The sequence below is a fragment of the Thecamonas trahens genome (genome assembly GCF_000142905.1).
Source record: "Thecamonas trahens ATCC 50062 unplaced genomic scaffold supercont1.17, whole genome shotgun sequence".
NCBI classification, from domain to species: domain Eukaryota; order Apusomonadida; family Apusomonadidae; genus Thecamonas; species Thecamonas trahens.
In genome coordinates this window covers 33,618-52,477 of record NW_013657663.1, presented here as the reverse complement: position 1 = coordinate 52,477, position 18,860 = coordinate 33,618, and the positions used below count along the sequence as shown (strand labels likewise).

The window sequence follows — 18,860 nt, the reverse complement described above, 5'->3', positions numbered from 1 at the left end:
GGGGGAGGGGGTGTTACAAGACAGAGGCGTCGATCTCGCCGAGGACAATGGTGTTGTCGGCAGCGCCAGTGGCGATGATGGGCTCAGGGGGGAGCAGGCGATGGAGAGGACCGGGCCAGTGTGGCCAGGAAGCTCGTAAATAGGCTCGCCAGAGCCCGAGTGCCAGGCGTAGAGCGAGCCGTGGAGCGAGCCGCCGAGAGCAAGGGTGGCGTGGGTGGCGCGGGTGGCGGCGTCGAGCCAGGCGTTGGGCGCGAGGGCGAGCGGGAGCGGTCGCATCTCGGGGTTGGCCTCGGGCCCGTGAGGGCCGGTGAAGCCGCGCAGCTCGCGGATGGGCGGGGCAAAGGGCCGGATGTCCCAGACGCGGACAAGGCCGTCGAGGTCGCGGGTGAGGAGGGCGTCACCCGAGGGTGCTAGAGCCAAGGCCGAGAGCGGCGGCGGAGCGCGGACGCGCGGCGCAAGCTCCAGCAGCGGCACAGGCGCGGCGTCGGAGGTCGCCGCCAGCGAGTACTTGCGGACGACGCCGTCGATGCCGGCAGCGTACACGGCGGGGCCATCAGCCTCGTTGGCAAGCGCCGTGGCAGTCAGCGGCGATGAGAGCGAGACTGAGAAGACGGCAGCGCGCGAGCGTGCATCGCGGACAGTGAGCACGCCGCCGTCGGTGACGACGGCCAGGAGCGAGGAGTTGTCCAGAACCGCCACATCGTTAACAATGTCGTCAAGACGAGCAATGACCTCGCACGTCTCACTCGCCACATCCCACGTCCGCAGCGAGCCATCTGCAGAGCAGGTAGCCAGATCAAAGCCAGCGGCAGCAGTAGAGGAGGGGCAGGCGAGGCCCGTGACGGCCGACGAGTGGCCACGGAGATGACCGATGGAGCAGATGGTGTCCGAGTAGACAGGCCAGACAATGACCGAGCGGTCCTTTGATCCCGAGTACAGTGTCCGTCCGTTGCCGGCAAAGGCCACGCAGGTGACCTCGTCGTCATGGCCCGAGAGGACCAGGTTGGCAGCCGCCAGCGACGACGTCCGCTCCACCGTCGTCGCCAGTGCTGTCGAGCCCTCTCCGGACGACAAGCCCTTGCTCCGCTTGCTCACAGGGGCAAGCGCAAGTGTTGTCGACGTCGTCGTGGACGGGCGGCCGCGCTTCATATGGGCTGGTGGGGAGTGGGGGGTGGGGGGGTGGTGGGGGCGGGGGGTGAGGTGATGGGGCTATGGTGGGAATCGATGGGAATGGGTGGGGATGACTATGGGTGGGGATGGTTGATGGGAATGGGTGGGGATGACTATGGATGGGGATGGTTGATGGGAATGGGTGGGGATGACTATGGATGGGGATGACTATGGTTGATGGGAATGGGTGGGGATGACTATGGGTGGGGATGGTTGATGGGAATGGGTGGGGATGACTATGGATGGGGATGGTTGATGACTATGGATGGGGATGACTATGGTTGATGGGAATGGGTGGGGATGACTATGGGTGGGGTCAGGTCGGAGCTATTCTGCGTCCTTGGCAAGGCCACAGCATACTGCAGCCGCTGCTGAGTCTCGGGCTTTCGGTAATGGGTGGTTGCCCATGGCTCCGTCGCCGAGCACTCGACTCTGTCAGAGACAAATCGCATTCAAATGTTTGCAACGGCAACGCCACCGCGACACAGCGTGAGCGACGAGAACATGGCACCCATGAACAAGGCATTGACACCAAACCAGGCCAAGCTTGGCGGTACGGGTCTGGCTACCCCGCCGCCAAAGTCGTACCAGTCGCCGATGAGCAGGTTTATGTCCATGCTCACCGAGCCGTTGGCCGGCAACTCGCTCACCTCGCCAACGGTCACCACCAGCTCGGAGGCGGCCGAGCCCACAGTGGACTCGGAGGCCATGATTGCGGCGCTCTCGACCCGGGTCGGTGAGCTGCAGGCCGAAACCGAACGGCTGCAGGGCGTAGAGGCAGCAGCCGAGAGTCAGGCGGCCGAGCTGGCGCAGTCAGCCAGGGCGCTGGAGGAGGCCAAGGCAGCCAAGGCAAAGTACAAGTCGCTGGCGCTCAAGCTCAAGGCCGATCTGGAGCATGCGCAGCGGAAGCTGCTCACCGGATCGCCTGCATCCGCGGCCAAGTACAAGACCAAGGCTGCAGAGCTGGTTAAGGAGGTCGCCAGGCTGCAGGATGCCAACTCGGCACTGGAGAGTCGGATGGAGAAGGTGCGGACCATGGCCAACGGCCTGCTCGCTGATGTCAAGCGGAAGGAGAGCGAGAACGAGGTCCTCCGCTCCCAGCTCGATGAGGCCAGGGCCGCGTTTGATGCTTACGCCGCAGATCAAGAGTCCGAGGCCTCTGCCCTGCAAGAGCAGATGTTCTTCTCCACCGCCCTTGCCCTCAAGCTCAACTTTTCCATGGCTGGCGTCGCCGTCAACGGCATCTCCACGTCCGCGCTGTACGATCGCGTCAAGCGCGAGAACATTCCGGTCATTCAGTGGGGTGCGTGGCTCTCAGAGGCGATGACGGCCCAGACGATGTAAACATAGCTAGCTTCAGTGCAGCTGCGCCGCCACGAGAGCAGCGTAGAGCGAGTCGGGGTCGGCGAGGAGCTCCGTGTGACTGCCTTGGGCCACAAGCTCACCGTCGGCAATGACCACGATATTGTCGGCATTCTTGATGGTGGAGAGCCGATGGGCGATGACGATGGTGGTCCGGTCCCGCATGAGGATCTCGAGCGCGCCCTGGACGGCAGCCTCGGACTCGGCGTCGAGCGCCGAGGTGGCCTCGTCGAGGATGAGAATGGCCGGGTCGCGGAGGAGCGCGCGCGCAATGGCGATCCGCTGCTTCTGGCCGCCGGAGAGCTGAACGCCGCGCTCGCCAACAAGCGTGTCGTAGCCGTCGGGAAAGGCCTCGATAAAGTCGGCGGCGGCGGCGACGCGGGCGGCGGCGGCGATCTCGGCTCGGCTCGCGTCCGGACGGCCAAAAGCGATGTTGAACGCGATCGAGCCGGCAAAGAGGTCCGGCTCCTGCGAGACAATGGCCATTGAACTCCGCAGCGTTGCCGGATCAAGATGAGTGAGCGGGACGCCGTCGACTACGACCTGGCCGGCCTCGGGATCATACAGGCGCATGAGCAGCCACGCCAGTGTGGTCTTACCCGAGCCCGATGGCCCGACAAGAGCCACGACTGAGCCGCGAGGGACATCAAACGAGACATCGCGCAAAACCTTGCGCTGCGGCCGCGATGGGTAGCGGAATGAAACGTGCTGGAACGAGACGTTGCCGACAATGTCCGGCTGCGCCAGGTGCGGGGCCGCCAGCGGAATCGCCGGTGTGGCGCTCAAGACCGCGTCGATCCGTGACGCTGCGTCGATGCCCTTGACAGCCTGGCCCGAGAGGATAGAAAGCGAGGCAAAGGCCGACTGCATCCGCGAGGCCTGCAGCATGAAGGTGACAATCGCCTCGGGCGCCAGGCTGCCGTTGGCTACCAGGCCGGCGCCGTACGAGATGACCCCGAGGACCATGCCGTAGAGCCCCAGCGAGGTAAAGCCGTGGAAGATACCGATGCGACGGCCAAGCGAGGCCGCAAGGCCCGTGGCCTCGCGGGTGTCGGACGCAAAGAGCTCGAGGGCGGCGGCCTCGGCACCGAATGCGCGGACTGTCCGGATGTTGGCCATGTACTCGTCAGCCAGCGCGAGCGATGAGGCCGTCCGCGCCGCAGCCGCGCCCGAGATGCCGCGGAGGTGGCGGGCAAAGATCGAGCCGGCCCAGACTGAGACTGGAAGCGCGCAGAAGAGAATGCCGGTCATCTGCGGTGAGATGAGCGCCAGCGAGACGCAGCCACCAACAAGAACGACAACCGCGCGGACGCCGATCGAGACGCAGTGCTTGACGGCAGCCCGGACGGCTTCGACGTCGGCTGAGAGCAGAGCCGAGAACTCTCCACCACGGGTGGCATCGTACGCGCCCATGTCCTTGGCCATGAGTGCATCAAACAGCGCGGTTCGCAGCCGCTGCACCAGCCGCTGCGAGAACGACGAGAGCAAGGCGATGTAGCCCGCCGAGAGCGAGGCTTGAAAGACAACGACGCCAGCAAGCTTGGCCACTCCGCCCCACAACGTCGAAAACGATGCGCCAGCCTTGAGACTCGCCAGCAGGCCTCCCACCGACGGCGGAATGAGGAGCGAGACGAGCGACGACGAGACCGTGGCCACCACCGCCGCTGCCAGCAGCCACTTGTCCGGCGCAACCATCCGCCACACCAGCGTCAGCGCCGATGGCTCTTTGGCGGCGGCAGTGCCGCCATCCGCAAGCACAATGTCGTCTGCAAGCACCTCGAGTGGCATCCACGCCTTGCCGTGTCGCAAGCGCTGGCAAGCGAGAACAAAGTCCGCAGCAGAGGCAGGAGCAGCGGCAGGAGCGACAGAGTCACAAGCGGCATGATGAGCGAGCGATGGCGATGGCGATGGCGATGGCGATGGCGATAGCGATGGCGATGGTGGAAGTGACCATGAGCGAGGTAGCGATGACGAGAGTATGGCTTTGCGGGCGGGTGTGCCAGCCGGAGCCGAGTTGAGCACCCGCCACAGCTGGAGAGAGCTAGAGAGGAGAGGGGCAGGGATGGGGGTGGAGGAGAGGGAGAGGAGGGGGGACAGGATGAGGGACGCCATGGTGGAGGGGTGGCTGGTGGCCGTGGCCGTGAGTGGGAGTCAGGGGTGGGGGGGGGGGGGGGGGGAGGGGAGGCGCGGAGGAGGCGCTGGGGACAGTGGAGGGATCGTGCCGCAGGCGGCTCGCGGCTCGCGGCAGGTGGCTGGTTATGGGCGGCTGGTGATGGGCGATGGGCGGCAGGATGCAAGCGGCAGGTTGAGGCGATGGGCGGCTGGCGATGGGCGGCAGGTGAGGCGATGGGCGGCAGGCGATGGGCGATGGGCGATGGGAGGCTGGTGGCAGGCGGCAGGCGGCAGGCGGCTGGCGGTAGGCGGTGGCAGGCGGTGAGGATGGCGCATTAGAAGAAGCAACGATGTTTGCAAGTATACCGTGCATGTGACACAAAAAGGCCCTCATCAGATGCATATGAGTCTGATCATACGCATGTGTGTGTCATCGGATGGATTTGGTACTGGTGGGAGGTGATGTGATGTGGACTGGCCGCAATCGAAGCCATGGAAGAAGCATGCCCAGCCACCACAGTGACAGGCGGAAGAAGAGAGCCACTCCCACAGGCAAGCGACAGTGTATTCTTCCAGCCACATGCACACACACACGCACAGAGACACACACACACACACACACACACACACACACACATACACACACACACACACACACACACACATCACTCTTGCTCTCAGCATGGATCAGAGTCTGGCTGACGACGCTAGGGAGTTCCTCACAACCAAGCTGAGCAAGGCTGACGGAGTGGTACGGCTACGGTGAGGAGGGGGGGGGGGGGGGGGGGGGGGGACACGGACACGGACGGGGACACGGACGGGGACACGGAGGGAAACACAGAGGTCTTCGGCCGGACTCACTCGATGGCGATGCAAATGCGGCTGATGTTGGATGGCTGACGATGGGCAATGCGGGTACGGCTGTGGCTGGCGATGGGCGATATATGACTATGGCTGCCGCGGGTTGACATCAGGGCAAAGCCCCTCAGCTCCTGATGGCTTACATCGGCGGCTCGGTGGCGTTTGGTCTCAACAAGGACCTGTCCGACAAAGACTACGTCGGAGTGTACGCTGCGAGGCCGCTTGCGCTCCACCTTGATCTGTACTCGTCGGTGCCCGAGACGCTGACGGCATCGGTCGACGGCGGCGACGACTATGTCCTGCACGAGGCTCTCAAGTTCGGCCGCTTGCTTCTCAAGGGCAACCCAGGCATCATCGAGGCGCTCTTCTATGACGGCGACGGCTACCGGAGCGAAGCGTGGGAGGCGCTGCAGCGCCATCGCGAGGCCTTTCTCTCGCAAAAGGTCGTCCATCACTACCTCGGCTTTGTCAACTCGCAGATCAAGCAGTTTAACGCCAACAAGGGCAAGTCGACGAAAAAGCTGTACCACGTCATCCGCCTCCTCGGCGAGGTCGAGCGTATCTGCGCCGGCTCTGCCCCGGCCATTCGCATCACCGGCCTCGAGCGCGACCGTCTCATGAGCATCCGCGCCGGCAACGAGTCAGCCGACGACATCCTCGCCGAAGCTGACACGCGCATTGCCGCCATCCTCGCCGCAGAGCCGTGGGGTCTCCCGGCGCGCGCTGACGAGGACGTCGTCATGGCCTGGCTCCTCGACATCCGCCGTGGCAAGTACGACTCGGCTCCGGCCTAGCCGTCCTCACGCTGCCGCGCTCTCGCCGCCGTCGCCGCCGTCGCCGCCTTCGGTGCCGCCTGCTTTTGCGCCTGCTCCGGCCTCGGCCTCAGCCGCAGCCCCGTCGCCGGCCTCGCCTGCCTTTGAACTTGCTCGGGCCTCGGGCTCGCTCGCTGCCGCAGGCGCTGCTGCTGCGCCGACCTCTTGCGTCGCGGCGGCGGCTGCCGCTGCCGCTGCCGCTGCCGGGCCAGACGCACCGGCGCCGTCGCCGGCTTCAGCCTCGTCGGCCGCAGCCTCCTCGTGATGGTGCTTCTCGCCGTTGCCAGCGACGTAGTACGCGATGCGGTCGAGCGCACGCTGCGGCAACAACGGCAGGCCGCTCTCGTCGGCACGGATCTGAGCGACAATGAAAAACGCAACAAGCGCCTCGCGGGTCGCGACTGGAAACCGAAAGTGGACTGAGGGCTTCCACCCGTACAGAAAGTTGAGCACGCCGTACGTCGACTTGGAAGCGAGCTCCTGCGGGAGCTCGGAGAGCTTGTTCCCGCGCACAGACAGCGTGCGGAGGTGCAGGCATCGGCCGAGCGCTGCCGGCAAGCTCTCCAGGTCGTTGTGCGAGACGTTGAGGACCCGCAGCGCGCTGCAGAGCCCCAGCGTCCGCGGCAGCTCTTGCAGCCGGTTGTTCGCCACGTTGCACATCGTCAGCGAGCTGAGCTCCCCGATCTCGCGCGGCAACTCCTGGATGTTGTTGTTTGGCACCCAGAGCGTCGCCAACGAGCTGAGCAAGCCAACAGACGGTGGGAGGGTCACCAGCTGGTTGTGCTCCGCGTAAAAGTCCTCCAGCGCCCCGAGGCCCTCGAGCGCATTCGCCGGCACCTCGAGCAGCACGTTATGTGAGAGGTTGAGAATCCGGAGCGATGTCAGGTCCGACAGCGCATCACTCACCTGGTCGAGGTGGTTGCGGTTGAGGTATAGAATCTGCAGCGAGTCCGGGAGCGCCGACGGAAAGGCGGTAAACTCGTTGTGCGAGAGGTTGAGCTCGACAAGGCCGGTCAGCGACGAGACCGCCTTGGGCAAGTCGGTCAGCTTGTTGTTCGCCAGGTTGAGCACCCGCAGCCGCGAGAGGACCGCCACCGACGGCGAGAGCGTCTGCAGCCGGTTATGGTGCAAGTACAGCGCCGTGAGCGTCTTGGCCAGATGGCACGCATCCTCGGGGTACAGCGTCAGCTCGTGCCCACCCAGCGAGAGAGCAGACGCCTTGGCCTCCAGTGCCGCGCGCAGGACTGCGTACCACGGCTGCGACTCGTCGCCGTCGTCCTCGTCCACAGCCCCCGAGTGGACGCCGCCCGTCGGCGTCGACGGACCTGACGAGTCGTCCGAGCCCACCAAGCCACCGCCGCCCTCGCCCTCGCCTTTCGCCTCGCCGCCACCCGCTGCAGACTCTATCGCAGACGCTGCAGCAGTCACCCCACTCGCCGCCGCCGCCGCTGCCCTCGCCGTCGCCGCAGCACCGCCGCTAGCCTCGCCGCCGCCAGCCTCGGCACCGGCAGCCGCACCCTGTACTTCAGCCTCAGCCAGCACCGGCACCGCACCAGTCGCCGGCGAAGCGCCCGGCCCACCACCAGCAGCGACTGAGCCAGTTGCAGCGGGAGCGGTAGCCGTTCGCAGTGGAGGCAGAGCAGGCTCTGTCGGTGTCCCGACCTGCCCACCTGTTGCTATCGGCAGAGGTGCCGAGGAGCCTGGAGCCGCCGGAGGCGTTGCTGGCTTTGACCCACTTGCTGCTGTTGCACTTGCACCATTCACCGCCATCTCCGCTGTCTTCATACTCGCTCTGTCTCCTGCTCCGTCTCCTGCTCCTGCTCCTGCTCCTGCTCCCTGGTTAACCTCCATTGTTGGGAGGGGGGAAGAGGGGGAAGAGGGGGGGGGGGGGGAGAAGGGGGGACTGAAGGCTATGCCGCTCGCTCTACGCAGAGAGTATGCCTATGGAGCACACTCGCGAACAGGTGGTAGAGAGGGAGAGGGGTCTCGTAGTTGCGCGAGGGAGGGCGGTGCGAGAGTCGTGGTCGTCGTCGTGGTCGTGGTCGTGGTGGTCGTGGTCGTGGTCGTGGTCGTGGTCGTGGTCGGGGTTGTGCCTCGCCTTCTCCGCATTCAGCTGTCGGGGGGATGCCGGTCGGCGCCCTCGGGCACAATGCGGCGGCTGGCGGCTGGCGGCTGGCGGCTGGCGAACATGATGATCGTGCTGCTCGACACAGTACGTGTGTGTTTCTGTGTGTGTGTGTGTGTGTGTGTGTGTGTGTGTGTGTGTGTGTGCGTGTGCGTGTGTTGGTGGATGAGGCAGATTGCCCAAGGGTGAAACAGGATGGCGAGGATCAAGGGGATGGCGTGTGTGAGTGCGTGTGATGATGTGGGTGACTGCTCGAGCGGCGCACAGGCACGACACACTCACGTGTACAGCACCATCTTGTTTAAGCGTTTTCCTCTTCGGATACATTGCCCTCATCTCGCCTCTTTCTCGCCGTACTCATTCTCCGTACCGATGTCCGCACCGTCGTCCTTCTTCTCCACCCTTCGGTAAAAAGCCGCACACGCTTGCGTCCTACGACACGTGATCAAGCGTGATCAGACAAGCGCCTCCCTCTCCCCATGCCACTCCTCGCTTGCCACGCTTGCCAAACTGCATGGACCCGCCCTCGCTCTGGTGGACGAAATCTGGACGGGACACAAGCCCGCATGTCACACATGCACTGCCTGCATCTGCCGAGGTGGTGGTAGTTGGCGGCGGGGTGACTGGCATGGCCACAGCGTACGCTGCACTGAGTGGCGGCGCGAGCTCAGTCGTCGTCGTCGAAGCCGGTCGGGTGGCCAGCGGCGCGTCCGGCCGGAATGGCGGCCAGCTCTGGCCCTCGTTCCGGGTCCCGCACGACATCGTGTCGCCTGACGAGCTGCCAGACAACTTGGTTGCTGCCTTTGACTTTGATTATGCATGTCTCCGCGACATTGCCGACTTTGCCGCTCGCACCGTCGGCGCTGAGGCGATCGGCCTCGAGCTCGGTGGCGGGCTAGGCGTCGAGATCATTCCAGATCCGCTGTGCTGGTCCGACATGGAGACTGCCATAGTCCCTGTCCTACAAGCGCTCCACACCTCCTCGCTGAACTCGGCAGCGCTAGGCGCGAACAACAAGCCGATGGCCATGGACTCCCTCTCCCACTCGGCCGCATCACACTTTGGCAACGCCGGCGGTGTGGTGGCCGAGCCCGAGTGCGGGACCATCGACCCGGTCGCGTTCTGCTTTGCGGTGGCCGACGCGGCAGCGGCAGCGGCTGAGGCCCGTGGCTCGGTCTTTGCCATCGCCGAGGAGACAACGGCTCTCCGGCTCGAGGCCGCGCCCGCCGGCTGCGTCCGAGTCGTCCTGGCCGACGGCTCGGCCGTGATCGCGACCACGGTTGTGCTTGCCGTCAATGGCTACCATCTGGTCCCCGACTTGTTCCCGCCGTGGCTGGCAGAGTGTGGCGAGCTGGTGTGGACGACGCCGCGCGAGCTGGTCGCGGCGTATCCTGTTCCAAGCGCGCCCGCCGCCATGGCCGCCATGCGCGACGCGCTCGGCTCGCCGGACCCATTCCTCATCTCTCTCCCGGACGAAGTCTATGGCCGGCAGGCCTACGATTCGATCGTTTTCGGCTCGTCGGTCCAGCTCCCGGCTGGCGGTTCCGACTCGGACCCGGATGCAATCGCCGTCGGCGACGAGCTCGCCTCGCTCGTCGGCGAGCTATGTGCGCCTGACGAGCCGCTCCCCCCACCGACGCGCATCTGGTCCGGCCGCCTCGCCTACACCGCTGACAACCTCCCGCTCATCGGCCCGGTCACCGCGCCCGGCTCCACCTACGTCGCCGATGGCCTCGCAGCAGACTCGCCCGTCTTCCTCGTCGGCGGCTACTCGGGCAATGGCATGACCAAAGCACTCCGCGCCGGCTACTGCGCCGGCAAGTGGGCATGTGCCCGCCTCAACCTCGATCCTGCAACCCTCCCACCGTGGATGGCCGGCGTCGCCATCCCCGCTGCCTTTGACCCCATGCGCTTTTCCCCGTACCAGTGAGAGTCGATTTTCATGGCTTGCATATTTTTGGTGCTGGGAGTATATTTTGTCTGCTGCACTTGCCGCTCATGCACGTCTCTGCACGCGCGCGTTCAAGTTGGCCGCTCCCCGCACCGGCCCCTGCAACCCCGCACTCCCCCCCTCCCACCCCCCTCCCACCCCCACCCCACCTCCACCCTCCTTTCTTGCGTCCCTCCCACCACATCCACCCCAACCAAATCTTCTCCCTACCACCATGTTTTCCCCCTCAGTGGTCGTGGCTCTCGCCTTGCTCTGCACCTTGGCCTCGCCACGAGTGACCGGTCAGCTTTGCACGTCGGTTCGTTTTGTATTTTTGCCGCATTCCCCCCTCCCCTCCCCCCCTCCCCCCCCCCCCCCAACCCCTCAATGCCATACCTGCCTACCCTTCTGCCACTCACCCCTCCACACAGCCTCCGACCACATCGGCCAGCACATATGGATTGACAGGGCGGGATCTGTGGGGATCTGGCGTCTACACCACCGACGTGCTCTCGACCAAGGTTGACGTCGACTACGACTGCGACGGACGGCATGATGCTATTGCCTTTGATCGATACGGTATGACTGTCCTTCCCTCGTCAGCTGCATTTGTGCGGGACATGCTGCCGGCGACGCAGCCTCCGGGCTCGAGCCTCATGCCGTACCCGGGCTGTCCCGGTGCAGCCATGGGCCCGGTTGGCATGATGCCCGACGTTTGGGCCGCGCCGTACTTTGTTTCGCACGCCACGACAAGCTACCCATCGTTCTATGTCCACGACGGTTACGCCGGCGACCTCAACGGTGACAACATTCCGGACCTTGTCATCGGTGGGTCGTATGGGCTCGATGCAGTGCGCGGTGTGGCAGACAGACCATACCCGGTCTACGTCGGCGATGTGCCGTTGCCAGACTACCCCAGCTCGCCGATCTTCTCGAGCCGCGAGCATGTGCTGAAAGACGTCGATGGTGACGGCGATGCCGACCTCATGTTTGCGCTCTTTGACAACGGCGTTTCTCTTGTGTGGCGCGAGAACGATGGGAACGGGGCGTTCTCCATCCCGGCCTCGCCGATCGTGTATGAGCCAGTGTCGACGTACTTCGTCCAGCACATGGACGTGGCACTGGTCAACGGCGACGCCTGGCCTGACGTTGTGTATATTACCAGCAATCGCGACGTGTACGTCCACCATGCGTCCGGCCCAGGCGTGTTCTCAGCGGCCTCGCCCGCCGTCCTGGTCACCACATCGTCGACGCTCAGGCGCTCGAGCATCTACGAAATCCGGTTCTTTGACTACGACAACGATGGTGACTTGGACATCCTGTTCTCGTCGTCCTCGTCAGACATTGTCGCGGTCTACCCGAACGCCGCAGCGTCGCCGGCCGCCAACTTTGCGCCGACGGGCACCATCGTCACCCTCGCGAGCTCGACTAACTACATGGGCCGGTTTGCCGTCGGCGACGTCAACCTCGACACCTTTCTCGACATTGCTGTTGTCACGCTGTCGAGCGATTCGGTCCTCTATGTTCGCAACAACGGCGACTCGACGTTTACCACCACGACTGCGGTCTCGATCTCGTACCCGCGGCACGTGGCGCTCGGTGACATTGACGGTGACAGCGACCTGGACATTTGTGGCTGTACGCTCAACGTTGTCTTTTGTTCGCTGTTTGACGCTGGCTCTGGTGTCTTTACTGGCACTTTGTTTGAGGACAGCCCCACTGGCCTCACTAGTGAGAACTACGTTGCGCTGGAAGACCTGACCGGCGACGGCCGGCTTGATCTTCTCATCATGTCGTCGGCAACCGAGAACGCGCTTGTCTACTACGAGAACTTGGCCGCGTTCTCGACGATCTTCCAGCTTGACCGCCCTGCAGCGTTTCTGACAGACCTCGCCGACATCGACTACCAGGCCGCGATCGGCGACACTAACGGCGACGGCGTCGTCGACTTTGTGGTCCAGCTTGTCCACTACAACACGACAGCCATGGCCTCGTTTGTTACCGGCGGGCCGGGCTCGTCCATCCCTGGCTCGCCACTTCCGTCGTATCCGTCGACGACGGCGCTAACCACCACCTCGAGCGACGTCCACCGCATTCAGGTTCTTGACGTTGATGGCGATGGCGACCGCGACGTTGTGTTTGTTGAGGAGTTCTCGAACGCGCCTTCCCAGCTTCGGATCATTCGCAACCAGCACGCCGACTCGGGCGCGCTCCCCGGCGCTCCGCTCGACTTTGAGTCGGTCAACAGCATCGCGACGATTGCCAACGCGCCGGTCTCGGGCACCATCGGCTATGCGCTCGAGATTGTCGATCTCGGCAACGGGCGCGACATTGTCGTCGCCTGGGACGGCCCGGGCGTGTTTGGCGAGGTGTGGTGGTATGCTGTCCCTGACTGGTTGGCTCCGGAAAGTGGGGTGATCAGTACCCGGCTTGCCGGCGAACTCTCCGAGATCCGCCACATTGTCTTCCGCGATGTCGATGGCGACGGACTGATGGACCTTGTTGCCAACACTGGGCCGGAGCTCGTCCTTTTCCATGCTGCCAGCAGCGTTTGGAGCGACTTTGCAGCAAGCGCAACCCGACTTTCGCTCGCTGTCATCGACGGGCCCCATCCCGCGGCTTACTTTGAGTTTACCCAGCTCAATCCAGCCGAAGACACCATGCCTGACATCTTGATCAACGACAACGTACGGAACCACTATCCGTTCTTTGGCGTGACGCCGAGGCAAGCGTCGGCAGTAGCCAACACCTCGTTCACCACCTTCCACCCGACAGCCATTGACACAACCGGTTATCGGTTTGTTGTCACCGACTACGATGGGGACACTTTTGCCGATGTCATCTACGGCTCGACCTCGGGCTTCCACATCATGTACAACCTTGGCTTCCGGGAAGCTACCAAGGCTGTCGACGTTGTGATGTCGTCGTCGCCGAACGGATTTGGCGGCTCGACGATTGTTGACATCAACTCTGACTCGGTGGCAGACATTGTGGCGTTTGCCACCACAGGAACGAGTTCTAGCATGCTGTACCTCTTCCTTGACGCGCCCGCCTTTGAGATCGCTGACGCGACCGCGATTGACATGTCCGCGCTCGGTGTGGTCATCTCGTCAGTGGTTGCTGCTGACATCACCCTTGACGGCTTGCCGGACCTTGTGGTGACCTCGAAGGTGGGCGATTTCGTTGCGTGGATGCCCAACACCGGCGAGCCACCGTACTTTGAGCTCGACGGTCTCGTCATGGTCGGCAACATCACGACGACAAACTCTGCGCTCAACGGGCCAGACAACCTCGCTGTTGTGCTCCTCAACGATGACTTGCTGCCAGACATCGTGACGTTACCGCTCTACACTCGCAAGCTGATGCTCTTCCTCGGCGACGCGGCGTCGGCGACCGGCTTTGACGCCGGCAGCGTCCTGGCCGACCTCTCGACTCTGTGCTCGTCGCCAGACCGGCGGGTGTTGAGCGTTGACATGACCGGTGACAGGCTCCTTGATTTTGTGGTCTCGTGCTCGAACAGGGTGTTGCTTGTTCCTTCGATCGGCGGTTTGCCGTGGGCGATGGCGAGCGCTGTTGTGCTAGCCTCCCCACCGAGCCTCACCGCCATCCAGCTCGTTGACCTCAACCGGGATGGGGCACTTGACTTGGCGTACACGACCGGTACGGAGGGCGAGGGATTGCTCTACGCGATGAACATGGTGCCGTTTGGCGCCGGCCTGCCGAGCTTTGGCCCGCCGCGGGTGGTGCCGCTCGAGGTCAACTGGGGGCGGGCCGACTCGCCGGGCTACTCGACCCGCTCATCGATGACATACCCGCTCACGCCTGGGAACAACCTCATCGTCGCAGATGTTGATATGGACGGATGGGACGATCTGATGTACATGTCGTCGTTGACGTACTCGCGGGTCACGATTGTGCTCAACCAGTCGCCTGTCGCGAGCATCGGGGTGTTCAACGACTCGTCGAGCATGCTCGGACCGTCGCGGCTCTCGAGCAACATGCCGTGGCACTTTCAAGCCGTTTCCTCCCTTCGCAATATCCGCGATGTGCACGTGGCCGACATCGATGCGGACGGATTCCCCGACATGGTGGCGTCTGGCATTTCGCCATCGTACAACCTGGTGTACACCGGGATGCAGTCGACGTGGCGAGCGACGCGGGCGCCTGCGACGTTCCGGGTCGAGACCGACAAATGCGGCTTCTCGCTCGCATGCGTGACCGAGACCATTGCACTGCGGACCGGCAAGTGCCTGTTTGACACAGTTGTGCTCCCGACCGGAACCTACAGCGGGTGCCCGACCGAGGAGCCGTACCTCATCGGGCGGTCGCTGCGGCTGCTTGGCGAGGACGCCGGTGCTGTGTTTGACTGTCGACACTCGGGCATGCTCTTCCGCGTTGCCGACGTGGGCGTCCAGCTGACGTTGGAGAATGTGGAGATCCGCAACGCTAAGACGTCCTCGACGCGGTTTGGTGGCGCGGCCATCGACGTCGAGGGCGGCTCGCTTGTCCTCCGCAACGTCACCATCACCAACTCTACAGCGTTGACGGCGAACCAGCTCTCGGTCTCGTCGCCGGTCATTGGCTTTGGGGGGGCGATCCTGCTTCGTGGCGCGGCGTCGCTCCACGCCACCTCTGTGGTCTTTTCGCACAACAGCGCGGGTCACTCGGGCGGGGCGGTAGCACTTGTGGGCAGCGCAATCGAGGTTGTCTTTGACAACGTGGTCTGCGAGCACAACGAGGCGATCATCTCGGGTGGGTGCCTGTTTGTGGAGGCCGGAACCGGGCCGTCGAGCGTTTCGATTGTCAACTCGCGGATTGAGAGTAACTCGGCGATCGGCTCTGAGTTTACGTCTGCGGCCGAGGAGCGCGGCGGCGGGCTGGTGTTCATTGTTCTGCAGAGCGTTCTGAGCGTGAGTGTGCGAGCTAGCTTGATTGCGCACAACGCGGCGGCCGAGGTCGGCGGCGGAGTCTTTCTCCGTGCGTCTGACGATGCGCGCGTGGTGTTTGACCTTGACGACACGGTGCTGTCGGGCAACGGAGCGAGTAGCGGCGACGGCGGCGGCATCCGCGGCTTTACGCTCGAATCGGGTGTTGTCGATGTGGTGCTCGGCCCGGCCGCGGTGCTGTCGGGCAACGCGGCGGCCGGGTCTGGCGGAGCGATTTCGCTCAGCCTGTCTACGCTGGCAGAGGCCGATGCGTCGTGCAGCGTGACGAGTGCTCCCGGTGCGAGGCTGGTGGACAACTCTGCCGACATCCACGGCGGGGCGATCGCGGTCTCGGGTCGGACGTCGCACGTGACGCTCAACGGTGCGGTGGTGGCGGACAACTTTGCGCGGCGGCTTGGCGGCGGCGTGGCTGTGCTCGGCGGAGCGAGTGGGAGCGTGCTCGGCGGCAGCGTGCGGGCCAACACGGCGGCGTTTGGCGGCGGCGTGGCGGCGGCGCGGGCAGCCGGGTACATGTCGGGCGGGACGAGCGGGTCCGAGTCGGCGTCGTCGTCGCTGCCGGCCGAGACCCGCGACGGGCCGACGACGTGCAGTGGGCGCGGCGGAGTGACCGTGACCGGCGCCGAGATTGTGGGCAACGCGGGCGTGTACGGGTCTGTGGGCTTTGCCTGTGGATCACCGGTGATTCTTACAGACGTGTCAACGTATTCGTTTGACGCTGCTGCGCGGTACGCGGGGACAGAGGCGTCGTCGGGTCTGCTGTTTACCTGCGCGCCGGCGATGGGGCTGTGCTCTAGCGGCGTTGATCCGTGCTGCCTGGACAGCTCGAGAAGCGAACTCCTTGGCGCGCCGTGGCTGAGCGTGGATGATGCCAGCATGAGTGCGTTCAACGACTCGCTCGGGCTGGTGGCAGGCTCTGTCGGGTACGGTGCTCTTGTGGCGATGCCAGTGACGTCGCTGGGGTGGGAGGCCGAGCCGCCGGCGACGGTCTCGTCGGGAACGCCGTTTGGCAGCGGGCGAGCGGTTGTGTCCATTCGCGACGGGCTGGGCCAGGCTGTGAGCGACGCGCAAGTTGCGATCGAGTTCAGCTTTCCGTCGGCAGCGACCGAGACGCGGTATGCGTTTGTGGGAGCGGGCCGTCAGCAGCTTGCAGGCGAGGCCACCATCTCGTTTGAGAGCGTGGGCGTGGCGGTCCGCGAGGGAACCAGCGTGGGCGAGAGCGTGGAGGTGCAGGTCACGGTGGCCAAGTCTGCGATGGACGCGACGACTGCGCCAGGGACGGTGATCGCAGCGTCACTTGAGGTCCAGGCGTGCCTGCCGGGCGCAGGCGTGCTGCCCAAGGTTGGCTCGGGAGTGCTCGAGTGCGCCCTCTGTGCCGAAGGCACGTACTCGAACGAGACATCCCTCGCGGGATGCACAGTGTGCCCTTCGAGCACGGTGCTGACAGGCGTGGGTGCGACCGAGTGCCTCTTTTGCCCCGCCAACACACAGATTGTGCCCGGGTTTGTGCCTGTTCCGGGCTCGGGCATCAACTGCACGTGCATTCCGGGAACGTGGACGCAGAGCGGGCGACTGAATGTGGCGTGCGACGAATGCCCTCTGGGCGGCCGGTGCGCGGGCGGCCTGGCCCCGCCGGTCTCGCTCCCGGGCTACTTTCCGACCGAGGATCCAGGCGTGTTCCTCGAGTGCCCGAACGCTGGCGCGTGCCGCGGCGGGTATCCCTTTGCGTGCGCCGAGGGCTACACTGGGCAGCTGTGCGGAGCATGCGCACGCGGGTACTATGTGCTCGGCGGCGCGTGCTACAAGTGCGACAACCGAACGATTCCGCTGCTGTTCCTCGTGTTTGTACTCGCGGTGTGCTTTGTGGGCTTCCTGGTGTGGCTCAACGCGCGTGAGGAGCTGAGCTACCGGTTTGCGGCGGTGATGATTGGGTTCAACTCGCTGCAGATTAGCGCCATGTACGGCAAGATGGAGCTGGAATGGCCGGACTTTGCGGCGCAGTTCTTCAACGTAGTCTCGTTCTTCAACCTTAACTTTGACCTGAGCTCGCCCGAGTGCGCGACGGTGACGGACGACGTGTGGCTGCTCAAGTGGTGGTTGACGGTGAGCCTTCCGCTGCTGTTCTGCCTCCCGTTTGCGATTGTGATCACGTGCACGCGGGTGTACCAGAGCGTGATTGCGCCAAAGCTGGGGCGCACGGTGGAGATGACGATGGCGATGCTGCTGGACGCGTGCCGGCGGTCGTACCTGCAGTTGATGGTGCTGTTGTACCTTCCGCTTGCGGCGATGGCGATGAGCTACATGCAGTGCCGGCGCGACAAGGACGGGCGTTGGGTCCTAGAGGCTGCGCCAGCCAAGAGCTGCTACGGGGTGTGGTACTGGAACTACTTTTGGGCTGCGGTGTTCTTCTGCGCGGCGTACTGTCTCGGCATTCCAGGCGTTGTGTTTTGGCTGCTGACGCGGTTGCGAAAGAAGAACGACGACATGATGTTTGCGCTGCGGTACGCGTTTTTGGTGGGGCGGTTCAAGGAGAAGAACTACCGGTTTGAAGTGTGGATCATGATCCGCAAGGTGAGTGTGGTGATAGCGATGACGTTCTTCCGTGCAGCCGAGACCAAGGCCAACGCGGCACTGATGGCGCTGATGGCGTCGTTTGCACAGCTTGTGCGGTTTGAGCCGTATGCGGCGCCGTTCCACAACTGGCTGGCGGTTGTGTGTCTTGCCTCGTGCGTGTGCATTCTGTGGGCCGGCACGTTTGGCGAGAGCGAGGCGCGGCATGTGGCGGCGATCACCGCCATCGGTGTCAACATCCTCGCCATTGTGGTGGGCAACATTGTGGACTTTGTGCTCGTGGCGTGGCACGAGAAGGACGTCGGCGTCGAGTTTGAGATGGGCGCCGAGGCCAACGAGCTGGTGATGACGACGTTCGACTCGGTCGACACCAGTGCCGGCGACGAGTGCGTGGTCGTCAAGAACCTGGTGTATGATCCCTCGGTGGACAAGATGCCCGGCGGCGGCGCCGAGATCAATTTTGCCTCGCTTGGCATGAACTCGCTCGACAGTCTGTCGATGACGGTGGTCGAGCCGGCAACGCCGACAGGCCCTGTCGCGTCGGTCGAGCCGACCAATCCGGTCTTTGCAACTACGGTCCTGTCGACCGGCTCTGGCAAGATGTCCGATGTGGCGATGACGCCACCGCCGCCGCTCCCCATGCGGCCGTCGTGAGCTGTGTCAAAGAGAGGCAAGTATATAAAGCAAAGTCGCATAGGCATAGTAGCTTCTGTGTTTTCGTGTTTTTTGTGCAGGTGAGGAACGGAGCGGTGATGGCGAGGAGCGCGGCGCGGCGCGAAGCGAAGCGAGCATGGCGAGGAGAGATCGGTGCCGAACAAAACCGAGTCGTCATCACCGTCGTCGTCAATGGGCGTGGCTGGCGGTTAGGCCATGCCACCGAGGAAAGAACGACAGCGCACGGGGTATGTGATGGAAGTTGTGGTAGTGACGAAGGAGGGGTGTTGGTTGGGGGGTGGGTTGGCGGGGGAGTGGGG

General features: G+C 64.2%; 6 protein-coding genes across 6 annotated transcripts; 3 read left to right on the top strand and 3 right to left on the bottom strand.

Annotated features, from left to right (window-relative positions):
• Window positions 1-13: 13 nt before the first annotated feature.
• Window positions 14-1,149, bottom strand: AMSG_04137 (U5 snRNP complex subunit; the record flags this gene model as incomplete). The annotated part of the gene is made up of 2 exons (XM_013903473.1): window positions 14-82; window positions 112-1,149. The coding sequence occupies 2 exons, from the start codon at window positions 1,147-1,149 to the stop codon at window positions 14-16; spliced, it is 1,107 nt and encodes a 368-aa protein (XP_013758927.1).
• A 1,306-nt stretch (window positions 1,150-2,455) lies between these two features.
• Window positions 2,456-4,320, bottom strand: AMSG_04135 (ABC transporter B family protein; the record flags this gene model as incomplete). Its single annotated transcript, XM_013903472.1, has 1 exon — window positions 2,456-4,320. One exon carries the CDS (start codon window positions 4,318-4,320, stop codon window positions 2,527-2,529), a length of 1,794 nt encoding a protein of 597 aa, XP_013758926.1. The 3' UTR covers window positions 2,456-2,526.
• A 1,319-nt stretch (window positions 4,321-5,639) lies between these two features.
• Window positions 5,640-6,232, top strand: AMSG_04134 (uncharacterized protein; the record flags this gene model as incomplete). Its single annotated transcript, XM_013903471.1, has 2 exons — window positions 5,640-6,145; window positions 6,205-6,232. The coding sequence occupies 2 exons, from the start codon at window positions 5,640-5,642 to the stop codon at window positions 6,230-6,232; spliced, it is 534 nt and encodes a 177-aa protein (XP_013758925.1).
• Window positions 5,760-8,087, bottom strand: AMSG_04133 (leucine-rich repeat containing protein; the record flags this gene model as incomplete). The annotated part of the gene is made up of 2 exons (XM_013903470.1): window positions 5,760-7,961; window positions 8,082-8,087. The coding sequence occupies 2 exons, from the start codon at window positions 8,085-8,087 to the stop codon at window positions 6,306-6,308; spliced, it is 1,662 nt and encodes a 553-aa protein (XP_013758924.1). The 3' UTR covers window positions 5,760-6,305.
• Window positions 8,088-9,070: 983 nt separating this feature from the next.
• Window positions 9,071-10,372, top strand: AMSG_04132 (uncharacterized protein; the record flags this gene model as incomplete). Its single annotated transcript, XM_013903469.1, has 1 exon — window positions 9,071-10,372. The coding sequence occupies one exon, from the start codon at window positions 9,071-9,073 to the stop codon at window positions 10,370-10,372; it is 1,302 nt and encodes a 433-aa protein (XP_013758923.1).
• Window positions 10,373-10,607: 235 nt separating this feature from the next.
• Window positions 10,608-18,540, top strand: AMSG_04131 (SxtP protein; the record flags this gene model as incomplete). Its single annotated transcript, XM_013903468.1, has 2 exons — window positions 10,608-10,691; window positions 10,804-18,540. The coding sequence occupies 2 exons, from the start codon at window positions 10,608-10,610 to the stop codon at window positions 18,538-18,540; spliced, it is 7,821 nt and encodes a 2,606-aa protein (XP_013758922.1).
• Window positions 18,541-18,860: the final 320 nt, after the last annotated feature.